Below are 13,319 nucleotides of genomic sequence, written 5' to 3'. Positions count from 1 at the left end.
AGTGATGGATTCAGTTAAGGGCTAGACTGTAGCACCTCTCCAGTGAGGTCGTCACATGCAGTGGTGGCTGTGCCATTCAGAAAACATCTGAACACACTTCATGAGTTGCTCAGGAGCCTCTCAGGGAGTCAGTGGTCCTAGAGATGGGGGGCCCTCTAAGACCACTGCATCTAGGGAGTGACTGAGCAGAAGGGGAGCTGCATCCTCCTACAGAGGTGACTGTGCTTATGCCTCAGATCTGACTTTGTCCTGAAGATGCCAGGTATGTTCTTAGCAGGAAGGCTTCTGTGGGTGTTGCTTCCAGGACCCAAGCACAACATGCAACTGGGGGCAGAGTCACAGGCTCAGGAACTGTGAGCCTCCACCCCCAGAAGGGCCCCATGTGCAGCCAGCAGTTTTTGTTCTAAGGTATGACAAGTTTTGGTACCAGGGCCATGGGTAGCATAGGCCATTATGGGTGATCCAGTGTCTGGTAGAGGCCTAGGAGGAGGTTACTAAAGGCTGTGTGGTACAGAAATCCCTGGGGGCACTGATGAGATGCTTATGATGTTGCAAAGTGGACAGTTTTTCCTCCCTTTCCCTCCTTTTTTCTTTAATTTTCCTTTCTTTTCTTTATACCGGGAATTGAATGCAGGGTATGCTTTGCCACTGAGGTATATCCCCAGTCCTTTTTTAACTTTTGAGATAGGGTCTTACTCAGTTGCTGAGGGTTTCACTAGGTTGCTGAGGCTGGCCTTTTAACTTGTGATTCTCTTGCCTCTGCCTCCTCAGTCATAGGAACCACAACACCTGTTTATGAACAGTTTCAAGAGCCTTTTGTTATGAAAGTTGTGAATACCACTATAAAGAGGCCCAAAGAAAGTTTGTAAATGGGGAATATATGGTCTACAGTGAGACAGTGAGCAACAGCTTGCTACACGAGAAGCACAATAAGCTAATATTATGACACTGAATTTTTGCAAACACAAAGGACTTTGTTGATGGTCAGCAACAAGGAGATAGGATGCAACCTCATCTGTCTTCCTGATTGGCCAGCAGCAGAGGATTTTAAGTGGTAATGTAAGGGGAAATAGAGGGTGGATTCATTGAAACCAGGAAAATTTTGATGAAATAGTACGCAGCACACACTGATCCAGGTGGATCTGCCCTGCATTGTTGCAGGCATCCCTGGTTTTAACCTAGGTCTCTGAGGCTCTGTTCTTATTCCTCAGTGAAGAGTGGGTTCTCCCAGGTCCTCAAGATTATTTTCAGTGTGGGCTAGGGATGTTGCTCAGTGATAGAGCATTTTGCCTGGCAAGCATGAGGCCTTGGGTTCGATCCCTAGCACAGCCCAAAAAACAACAATCAAAAACAAAATTATTAAGGTCCTAGGGGTCTGTGCCTGTGTCCTGAAAAAGAATTTGAATAGCATTTGTTTTTTGTTTTTTTTTTTGCAGTACTGGGGATTGAACCCAGGGCCTCACACATGCTAAGCAAACTTTTGTCCACTGAGCTACATTCCTACCTCCTTTGAACAGTTTTTTTTTTTTTGTTTTTGTTTTTGAGACAGGGTCTTGCTAAGTTGTTGAGGCTGACCTTGAACTTGTGATCCTCTTGCCTCAGCCTCCTGAGTCTCAGGTTATAGGCATGGGCCACTGTGCACAGCTCGAGCAGTTTTTAAGAATAGGAAGTTGCTGTTTTATGACTTAGCCTTAGTAGCACCTCAGAAGATCTAAAAGATATCAAGTTTTTTTCCTTTCACATTGTGGGTGTTGAGGAGGACTGGTGATTTTGTCATGGGCCCATCTCTATTTTGAGTTTTTGTTTCCTTCCCTTGAATTTTCTTATTTCTTCTTTTTTCTTTCATGCATGCTTTGGGGAAGGGGGAGAGCTTCTCTATCCTGGTTATATTTATAAGTAAATTACCCCCAAAGAATCCCAATTAAGTGTTGGGGGATCCCTGTAGCAGTGCTTACCTTACTGGCTTCAGAGGCCCTGAGCCTAAGCTAGGAATGAAGTAGCCCCTTATCACATTGGTGAACTGTGGACTGAGTGGAACCCCGAATCTGTTGGCCATTGTGTAGTTATCTAGCAGGGTGACTATGGTAAAGACAGGTAGGCGAAGCATTGTCACTGCTTTTAAGGAAGTTGATGCCTCTGGGTGACACAGGTGTTATTCCCAGTGTTATGGTTTGGATGTGAGGTGTCCCCCAAAAGTTAGTGTGTGAGACAATGCAAGAAGGCTCAGAGGAGAAATGAGTGGGTTATGAGAGCCGTAACCCAATCCATGAATAAATCCTCCTGATGGGATTAACTGAGTGGTGACTGAAGGTGGATAGAGTGCGAGTGCGGCTGAAGGAGGCAGGGGGCATTGAGGGTGGGCCTTTGGGACATAAGTTTTATATCTGGCAAGTAGAGTCTCTCTCTCTCTGCTTCCTAATCATCATGTGAGCTGCTTCCCTCCGCCACACTCTTCTCTCGGCCAGCCACACTCTTTTGCTGTGATGTTCTGTTTTACCTCAAGCCCTAAGGAGTGGAGTCAGCTGTCTGTGGACTGAAATCTCTGAAACTGTGAGCTCCCAAATAAAAACAATTATAAAGGAGGAACAGTTTATCAGGTCTATTGATCACAGCAGTGAAAAAGCTGACTAAAACATCTAATAACCTAGAACACCAGAATCTTTGTTGGTACGGAGACATTAGGCAGCAGCGATAACTCAGGCATTTTATGGGGTCCTGGTGAGCCACCTGCTTTCAGGAGTGAGGGCCTAAGCACATCACATGGTGATTGGTCTTTTTACAACCAGTGGACCCATATGTTGGTCATGTTGTTAATCTCCCTGCTGAGTGCTCTCTAGAGTGGGAGCCACAGACAGGTGGAAACTCGGCCTCAGCCTCCTGAGTCTTTGGGATTACAGGCATGGACACTGTGCCCAGCCTGATGAGCAAATATTTTTAAAGATTAAGAACAGCATGGTATTGACATTAAATATGAAGACCAGTGGAATAGAGTAGGAGACACAAACACATATAATTATAAGCATCTGGTACTTGACAAAGGTACCAAAAATATACGTTGAAGAAAAGACAGCTTTTTAAACAAATGGTGCTGGGAAAACTAGATATCTATATGTAGAAGAATAAAATTATATTCCTGTTTCTCACCCTGCACAAAAGTCAAATCAAAATGCATCCTAGACTTGGAATTAGACCAGAAACCTTGCAACTGCTATAAGAAAACCTAGGGTCAACATTCCATCATGTGGGAGCAGACACCAGCTGCCTCACCAAGACCCCTAAAGCTCAAGAAATAAAACCAAGACTAAGTGGGATGCCTTTGAATCAAAAAGCTCTGCCTAGCAAGGGAAATGACTGAGTGAAGAGTGAGCCTACAAAATGGGAAGAAGTCTTTGCCAGCTATTCCTCTGACAGGGGATTAATACCCAGAATATATTAAGAACTCAAAAAATTCAATGCCAAAGAACAAATAATCTAGTCAACAAAATAAGCAAAATAACCAAACAAATTTCTCAAAAGAAGAAACACAAATGGCCAATAAATACACAAAAGAATCTCCAACATCTCTAGCCATAAGCAAAATGCAAATCAAAACTACACTAAGATTTCATCTCATTCCAGTGAGAATGGCATTTATCAAGAACACGAATAATAAATCCATGTGAGGGTGTAAGGGAGAAAGTACACTGATATGCTGTTGAGACTGCAAATTAGTAAACCACTCTGAAAAGTGTGGAGATTCCTCAAAAAATTAGGAATGGAACCACCAAATGACCCAGCTATCCCAGTTCTTGGTATATATCCAAAAGGTTTAAAGTCAGGATAAAACAGTGACTCAGCTACATCTATGTTTTTAGCAGCATAATTCACAGTAGTCAAGCTATGGAGTCAATCTAGGTGCCCTTCAATAGATGAATGGATTAGAAAAAAAATGTGGTATATATACACAATGGAGTATATACTCAGCCGGAAAGAAGAATGACACATTGTGGCATTTGCTAGTAAATGGATGGAACTGGAGATTACAATGCTAAGTGAAATAAGCCAGTCCCCAAAAGTCAAAGGTCAGATGTTGTCTCTAATATGCAAAAGCTAATCCAAATAGAGGGGGCACAAAAAAAGAATTGACAGATCAGTGGAGTAGACCAAGAGGAATGAAGGGAAGGTAGGAGGGATAGGACAGGGAACAACAGCAGAATGAATCTGGCTTAACTTCCCCAAGTACATATATGAATATGTCAGAGTGATTCTCAATCTCATGTACATCCACAAAACACTCACTCAAAAAAAAAAAAAATCAATTAGTAAAGCGATCAGTAAAGTTGAGAGATGGGAACAAGGGGAGGGAGGAGGGGAGAGAAGGAGGAAGTCTAATAAAATCAAAGGTGGTATTTTATTATATCCAAATTTAAAAATCCATTAAAATATTATAAATTGGATGAAGAGAAATAGCTATTTTATGCGGGGAACTGGAGGAATATAGTTTGAGGGATTTTTGAAAGCTGCATACTCTTTGGTCTAGTGGTTCCAGTTAGGGTCCTTCCCTGTCTCAGCACAGACACATAGTGTCCAGGTGTGTGCAGGAGTATTCTCTGCAGCAGTGATTGTTGAACAGTTTAAATTTCTATCAGTAGGACAGGAAATCAAAAGAAAAGGTCCACTAATGTGGAGATTCCAAGGAGTATTTTCAGTGTAAAACTAAAAGGCCGGTTGTAGCACAGCATGCCATTGTGACCATGGATGCCTTTGCCAGTGGGTAGAAAGGCATGAAAGGGTCACATGCAAATCCTGCAGGGAGGTGAGCAGAAGCTTTGGAGTCTCTGTTGTTTGAATGTATTCATTTTTGTCTGTGTATTTATTTTTGCCATCCTAGGGATGGAACCCAGGGCTACATGCATGCTAGGCAAGCACTCTACCACTGAGCTACACCCTAGTCCCATGAGTGTATTTGAAAAAATATTCTAAGGTGCAACCTCAAGTAAGTGGCACTTGCACCCTGTGGGGGCAGCAGTTAAACAGTGGTTTCCATTCTGGTGAGGACAGGTCAGAACATGATGCTTCCTGCTGGGCTCAGGGCCTGGCCCCTCTCACACTCTGCTGGTCTTTTGGTTCTTTATCTGTTGCAGGTGGCTTGTGCTGAAGGGACTCTCTACACACTGACAGTGCCTCAGCTGCAGGTGGTCTCCAAAGTGACTTTGTTTCCCAGTCCCTTTGTGAGCCTCCTCTGCTCTCCTGACCGACAGTGGCTGTTTGCATCTGCACACAATTCAGACCTAGGCCCAAAGGTCAGTGCCTAGGGAACCCTTTCCTTCGGGGAGGCCTTGCCTTGTGAGAGGAAATAGAGGGTCTGGCCTCTGGAGTTGCATCCTATGAGCTCAAGAGCTGCTTTGTGCTTAAGACCAAGCCCCATGGCTGGCAGGAGTGAACCCTGTTGCTCCCAGGAGCCACATTCTGTCCGCAGGGGGCTCTGTTCCCAGCAGTCACGTCTGCTTCTAGCAGAAGGGACACTTGGAAGTCCCTGGCCCTGGAGAGCGCTGTTATCTGGCAGCCATGCTGCCTGTGAGCTAGAAGGAGCCAGCCTTGCTGGGGAGGCAGAAGTGTTCAGATGGAACAGGTTTGGGACCTTAGTGACATACTGGAGGAAAACTTCTAGAGCCTTTGGTGGTCTGAGAATAGTTTCAATGAGAGAATGAGTGAGGGGAGCATTTGGTGTCTGGAAAAGGAAATGGTGGGCATGTCTTCAGTGCTGCCCTCTTCCTGTGCCATAATGTTGAGTCCCAGTGACATGCATGCAGAAATGGCTTTCATTTGCCAGGGGATGAAGCACTTTTTTTTTTTTTTTGTTCAGGGGATCAAACTCAGGGGCACTCTACCACTGAGCTATGTCTCTTGCGCTTTTTCTTTTTTGTTTCGAGATGAGGTCTTGCTGAGTGGCTGAGGGTGGCCTCAAACTTGTGATCCTCCTATCTCAGCCTCCTGAGTAGCTGGGATTACAGGCATGGGCCACTGTGCCCAACAAATAAAATACTTTTTGAGTGACAGGGTTTGGACTGGGAAATTAGATCTTAGTAAAATATAGACAGTTGGTTATGGTCTTGTGGAGAAAGAGGACAGAGAGAGAACAAAAGTTGTTGCAGAGCAAGAAGTAGGGTGGGGATCCTCAGGACCTAGAAGCCAGGGAGGTAAGTGGTCAGAGAACAGACAGGTGCAAAGAGGGCATGGAGGGAACTACCAGGAACAGGCTGGGGTCTATGGGAGGCCTAAGGAGTCACTGAAGAGATATGCCAGGGAGACATGTGACATCAGCAAAACATGACAACAGCTGGTCACAAATAGAAATGCCATTTATGTGATGGATCTGTCACACCAACACCAATCTTAGTGGGAATGGCATACCAGGATATTTCCAGCAGGGCCAGACATAAGCTGGGATTAACCTGAAACAGCTTGGTCCAGCCGGGTGTGGTGGCACGCATCTGTAATTCCAGTGGCTCAGGAGGCTGAGACGGGAGAATCGCGAGTTCAAAGCCAGCCTCAGCAAAAGCAAGGCACTAAGCATCCCAGTGAGACCCTGTCTCTAAATAAAATACAAAATAGGGCTGGGATGTGGCTCAGTGGTTGAGGGCCCCTGAGTTTAGTGCCCAGTTTAAAAAAAAAAAAAAAAAAAAGCTTGGTCCATTCATAGCCTGGAAGGAGGGTATGCGGTGGCACAGGCATACAGGCATTGTGGGGTATGCAGACAGCCTGGTGCCCTGGCCAGGCCCGAGATGCAGGAGTCAGGCTGGGCATGGGAGGTTTTCTGAGTGCCCAGGGTCTGAGAAGCCACTCCCTCGTCTACACGGTGACCATTCAGGGGTATTTCCCCAGGTGTTCTACACTCAGTCCTTGCTGCACCCATCGGAAGATGAACTTCCTGTTTCTACCATCCTCACTGTCCGGTTGAGTTCCAAAGCCTGCTGGGCCCCTGATGAAGCTGCCAGGCTGATTGTTATGCACAGAAATGGCAGTGTCAGGCAGCTGGTTGTCACTACCTTTGAGTTAAAAGCCATGAAATCCAGGGACAGAGTGAGCATTCTGGGTAAGAGTCCCCCATGCTGGCCACGGTCTGCACATCACCAGCATCACAGTGTGGTGTTTCTATGGCGGGTTTCCGCGTCTCTTTTGAACACTTGTTCCTCTCTCCCAGGGGTGTAGCCCAGCAGAAGTTACATTGTGACTTTATGTCCTGGTGGAAAGATGGTGCACATGTTGGGCCCCCTTCATGGTCCTGAGATTCAGACACTAATACACGTCCACAGATTCTCCGCCCCAAGTGATCTTCCTGCTTCCATTTATTACTACCTTTCTCTTCCTGATTATGTCAAAGCCCCTGCTCTCAGCATCGTGTACAAAGATGAATAAAAGCTAAAATTACTTTCTTCCCCAAGGAGTTTCTAGTCTAGTAAGAACCGTGACCCTCCCCGCTATCTCCTCTATTTCCTAGGCCCCACATTACTCTGATAGGCCTTGCTTTTGGTTCTTGGCATTTTTTTCCTTTGTATTCTTTCGTTTTCATATACTATGACTAAATTTTGCTCTGAGCTTCCTGGCAGTTGATGAAAAAAGGGAAACAGGATGTATAATATGTGCCTTGTCTGCTATAAGGAAACACACAAATTCTTCTTAAGAGGTAATTTTTTTCCTGTATAAAGGAATGCTATGCAGTATAATGAACTGTATCTTAAAGAGGAGTTTTTGGCAGATGTCATACAGTTGTCCCATGGCCATTTCTTCTTTCACTCTGTCTTAGAAGGGTATCTTCAACTTCTTCCCTTCAACCAAGGGAAGAGGTAAAGGGAGCCCTGGTTCCCTGAATGGTTCTGTGTACCACATGCTGTCAGTCATTCCCATAAGCATATGGCATTGAGTCCACCCTCTGTGATTGCAATGTTATAATCACTATTCTGTTGCTGGTGAACTGGAGATTTAGGGGAATAAATGCATGGATCAGGGTTGAGTGCGGGTCTAACTGCAAAGCAGTGGAATAAGTGTGCCACATCATCTTAAGTGATATCTCTGATAACTCAGAGAAAGCCAATCTGTGTTTTTATTCCAAAAAGCACAACAGATGGCCAGTTTCCTCTTGCCAGACGCCATGATGCCTCCTCACCTCATGCAGAGCCATGGCTCTCAGGTGATCCTGCTGACCTCTGGGTCGGAACTGGTTCTCTTCACCATACATGGTCTGCAGCTTGAGGCCTTCCGGGACCACCAGAAGCCCATCACATCCCTATGGGTGGTGAGTGCAGCGTGCCCTGCCCCTGCCATGCTTTCCTGCAGGAGCCCACACCGTGGCCTCACTTGACTTCCTCTCAAGGGCCCAGAGCGAGTCATCACCTCTTCCTTCGACCTCTCTCTGCGTGTCTATACGTGGAATAAGAAAAGTAACTTCCCAGCCCTCAAGAGCTGCTATCACTTGCTTGGGGGATCCCACAGATGGGCCAGGTAATTGGCTGTGTTTCTTCGTGCTGCCTGTAAAAATGGGCTATGTGGCCTACAAAGCCATGTTTCTGTTTTGTTTTGGAGACGGGGGTCTTATTGTGTTGCTCAGGCTGGCCTTGAACTCCAGGGCTCAAGCACTCCTTCTTCCTCATTGTCCAAGTACCTGGGACTACAGGCCTGTGCTATCACACCTGTCTCAAAGAAGTTTTTTAAAGGAAATGTTGGAAAGGGTGTTAACAGGACTTAGTCATGTGCCCATCCTGCCCCTTACTTACTGGACGTGAGACCAGCTTCTGCATGCTCTGCTGCCTTTTCTGTTAAACGATTGCTCGCTCTAGGTATATATGTCATCTCCTGTGATGCACAAAACAGCCACATGCAGTTGGCATCATCCACAGGTGAGACAGGCTGAGAGATGTGGATGATTTGTTCAAAGTCCCACAGGGATTGCATGGCCAAGCCCAGGTAGGACCTTGACTCTGGCCTTATGAAAACTCGACTGGACCCATGAGCCCTTGTGGTTCAGTCTCCTCCATTCAAGAGAGCAGTGGAAAAAAAAAAAAAAAAAAGAGCAGTGAGCCTGTCCAGAAATTGATAAAATTAATTCTAAATTCTGGGGAAATGACTCAGATTTGCCCAGATTATATTAGATGCTTCTCTTTAAAAAAGTGTCTTAGAACAGCTAAAATCACCATGATCCAGGCTGATACTGTCAGGAGGGTCCAAATGGTATTTCCACTTAAGAGTGTGCCAGTAATTTGCCAGTTGTGACAAATGACTGTAGGCCCAGAGTAAGCAAGAGATAGAAAGAGGGCTGGATGGGGTTGACTGGGTGTGAGAAAGCACAGAAGGCTGAGGTTGATCTTCGTGAAAGAGCTTTTACTGTTTAAATATTGACCCTTTTTCAGATTAACACCTGGCATGCCTTTCTCTTTGCAGAGGATTTAGTCATGTGGAAAGTGACATCATGAGCATTGTGGGTGTGGAAGTCAGAAGCACTGGAACAAGTATTCTGAGATCATATTGCTTCAAAGTTCAGTGTGGCCAAAAAACTTGCACCGGTTGAAGCTATCTCACTTTGGGAAAGAGCCTGCATGGCATATAAAAACTAATGATGTTATCAGTGTTGGGAAAGGAGAGTCCTTCTCACAAGTTTACTGTGTGTCAAGTGCACTGTGCTCTGTGACTTTTAAATCCTCTCATAACAGGCCAATGAAGTAGGTACTATCTTCTTTGTTTTTCAGACAAGGAAAATAAAATACAAAAGGTGAGTAATTAGCCATTATTATCCCCATTTCCAGATGCTAAGCAACATGCCCAAGATTTTTCAGATTATTGGTGGCAGACAGGAGTTGAGTAAAATTCTGAGCGTACCAGAAAGCCCATAATTAAATTATTAGGATTATAAGGGTTTATTTTATCTAAATATACTATGAACTGAGTATTTTTAATTCTAAATTCTGTTTTATGAGCTTTAGACAGTTCTTGCTGTCACATAGATGGATTTGTGGTACCCTGTTATATAACCCTAGAGCTGCCATTTTTTGTTTTGTTTCATTGGTACCCGCTCCAGTTGGCCAGTATGGAAGCCTGGCTGGGTTGGTGGGTGTATCATTCAGAGTTCTTAATTGTAAGCAACAGGAGCAGACACTGACTGAAACCAAACAAGGAATTTATTGGAAGGAAATGGAGTAGTCCACTGGGTCATTGGGAAAGTTGGACAAACAAGATGGAACAGAGGACGGCCAGGCAGCAGGAGACATGCATGTCCTGCTCCAGCAAGTCTGACTTGAACCACCCCTGGGCTTCATTTCCCTCAGGCTCTGTGCTTTGCTACCACTGTTCTTCTTGTTTGTCACTGAATAGGCACTATGGCCACCACAGAAACACTTCCCAGCTGCTCTGTAGTGTGTGAACTAATTGGTTGGGACTTTGGCAAAATCAGTGCTATAAAACATCAGGCTAAGACATTTGGGGTAAAAAAAATGTGGGAAAATATTATCATACTGGCTCCTTTTTTGCCTCCCTTGCACAAATGAACTCAGCCCACACAAGAAAAGACATAGAAGAAGCACATACAACCCCAAAGTTGATACACTCACCAAAACATCAGAGTGAGTAAACCTATTGCAGTAGGCAGAGTCCCAGACTTTAGGGATGAGGCACTCTACCTCTTCTACTCAAAGGTATGTAAGAGAAGAGGTCAGGACATTTGGGCATCATAGAGTTATGAAAATAGACTTTTCACAGAGGAATTGGGATGTTTACACAAAGCCTGGGACAAACTTAGGGACATGTTAGAAACATAATAAAGACTGGGTCCACTACTTGGGAGAACCTGCAGAAGAGAAAGGCCACATAAGAACTGGAAAAATCCACTTTATTGGGTCTCTTCCTGTCATGTGGCAGGGTCTTCACAGTGGTGGGTACTTACACAAGTCTACAACAGGCACAAACCTCCATTAATGTTATTGAGGAATGAACAAAACACCTTTCTTAGCCTTAGTTCATTTTTTGTTGTTATAACAAGATCTGAAGCTGGCAAATATACAAAGAAAAAAGTTTTGTTTAACTTATAATTCTCATGCTTGGGAAGTCCCAACAGTAGGGCACCAAGATACAGCAAGAACACCCCCTGCCCCAACTGCATCACAACATGGCAGAGGAGTAGAAGGAAGTGGGCATGGACAGAAGAGCACATGTGTGAGAGGGGAGAAATAAGAGAATGAGCTGAGAAACCTTAACTCGTAACAGCCTATTCTCAGTACTCTCTCAATTCCCAAAGATCTGACCTCCTCCTTCAAGTTAACAGTGCATTAATAAGGTCAGAGTCCCTATGAACTAATCGCTTTCCACTAAGTTTCCACCACTTCTAAACCACCACACGGAGGGCCAAGATTCCAGCACATGAAACATTGGGGAATACACTCAAACCATATCCATAGCCTTTGGGAATGTCACAAGTTATACAGACAGATTGAGGTTCCCATTTTACTGCATAGCAAAACTAACAATGAACATTACAAAATAAGAGCAGCAGATTACAGACAAAGACATACTAGGCTTTTTAAACAATGGCTATTGAGGGAACATTGAGGACAATGATCTCTTAAGTCATAAAAACAATGCCCTTAGTTCTGATTACATTGTCTACACAATACTGTGGAGCATGATGTTTTGGATAAAACACCATGTGGTGCACCTACAAATACTGGGAATTTCCTTTACAAAGTATGGGACAAGATAGCCCAGTTGCTATGGTGATGCCCTGTTTATAAAAGGCTCTGTGCAAAGCACAGAATCTTGGCCTAGATCTCAGAAGCCAGTTCCCAGGAATGGAGGATTCTGAGCATAGTCAGATAACTACAATGTTTCACCAGATCTGCTAACTTCAATCCTGCCTGCTTAATAGAAACTTTGAATAATGGGCTTCCTGGATGCCACATGAGGCTCCTAGCATTGCAACAGTGAAATAGCTACAAGAATGTTTCTAGCCCCATAACTTTCTAGTGCATAAAGAACAATGCCTCTGCAGTCTTTAACTTCCTGATTATGAGACTATATATAATAAGCTTGCTGGGCCAGCACTTCGTCACTGTTTCTCCTTCAGAATGCAGTATTCCACCTGACCCAGCTTTCTCACTGTGTCTATGTGTTGTTTTTTTCTTAATTCCCCATTGCCCCTCACTAGTTTCTCAGTTTCAGCCACGCAAGTCATGCACAATAATCACCCCATATTTAAACTCATAACAAATAGGGAGATAACCAACAGAGATGCTATGACTTCTGCTAATAATCATATTGGATACAACATATTTACAGTTTTAATGGACAGGGGAGCCCTGCCAGGGTTGCTCACAGCCAAGGAACCATGGCTCTTCCATCTTTCCCTTCACCTTCAAAGACTGAACAGTTTCCCCTTGATCCCAACAAGGCACTGGTGCAGACCATTGACTCTGGGACACTTCTCAACCTGTATCTGTTTATCATCCACTGTAAGCTGAGCACAACACCCACACCACCCGCCACTATCTGGAGAGACATCCTCAGCTGCCATCCACGTGCTGTGTTCCACTACAGATGCTGTGGAAAAAACAATTCTCAGGATGCGCAGTACTACCCGTGTGATGCTCCGGATACAGCTCCCCTCCTGGATGTAGATGACCTGTAATTTTAACCCCTTCTCTGTTGCTGTACCTCTTCTTTACCTGAGGAGTTCCCAGATTTGCCACTGTCAACTTCATGTCCATCAGTGGGTCACCATAGTCTTGGTCATCTGCACCCCTACGACCGATGACAGCATGCCGTACAACATAACAGAGACACACAACATGGGTCAGTCTGGGGCAATGGGACCACAATGTTTGTCACCTGGGTTGGTTGGTCAACAACTGAGGCTGGATCTCTTCCCATCTCTGTCAGTGTAAGTCATGCAATAATGTACACCCTTGTAACTATTGGTCTCTTTTTCTATGAATTATAATGATTTTCTCCTCCTATACTATTAATTATAATGATCTTTTACCTCCTATACTACAATCTCCATTTACTGGGGAGAAAAAAAAATCTCACTGAGTTGCCAAGGACACATTACTATGGACCTCATCTGTGGCTGCGAGGAAGACTATGAATACTAAATAATATTACCTGGGCAAGGCGTATCTAAGAAATCGGTGAATACAACCAGTTTAAGAATTCTCCACAACTTAATCCTCTCACAATGCCAACTACAACTATTACACAATAATCTGTGGAAATAGGCTCTACAACAATGAATGCTGCTCACAGAATAATCATATCACTTGGGTGTTGCAGCAAAGATAATTCTCATAAAAATATAT

The 13,319-nt window shown here is 44.4% G+C and overlaps 1 protein-coding gene across 6 annotated transcripts in view; it reads left to right on the top strand.

The window, feature by feature from the left end:
* LOC114107919 (F-box/WD repeat-containing protein 12-like) overlaps positions 1–13,319 on the top strand; it is a 42,998-nt gene that overhangs the window by 23,537 nt on the left and 6,142 nt on the right. For 3 of the 6 annotated variants that reach the window (XM_071602553.1, XM_071602554.1, XM_027955399.2), the window contains 5 exons: positions 5,124–5,282; positions 6,865–7,075; positions 8,097–8,275; positions 8,354–8,481; positions 9,418–13,009. In XM_071602553.1, the coding sequence (XP_071458654.1) occupies positions 5,124–5,282; positions 6,865–7,075; positions 8,097–8,275; positions 8,354–8,481; positions 9,418–9,544 (804 nt within the window). In that variant the 3' untranslated portion in view covers positions 9,545–13,009. Of the gene's footprint in view, positions 1–5,123; positions 5,283–6,864; positions 7,076–8,096; positions 8,276–8,353; positions 8,482–9,417; positions 13,010–13,319 lie in introns of those variants that run through there. The other 3 variants (XR_011704751.1, XR_011704750.1, XM_071602555.1) reach the window with 3 other exon arrangements.

The sequence above is a fragment of the Marmota flaviventris genome, chromosome 16 (genome assembly GCF_047511675.1).
Source record: "Marmota flaviventris isolate mMarFla1 chromosome 16, mMarFla1.hap1, whole genome shotgun sequence".
Lineage (NCBI taxonomy): Eukaryota > Metazoa > Chordata > Mammalia > Rodentia > Sciuridae > Marmota > Marmota flaviventris.
This window is presented reverse-complemented; position numbering and strand designations above follow the sequence as displayed.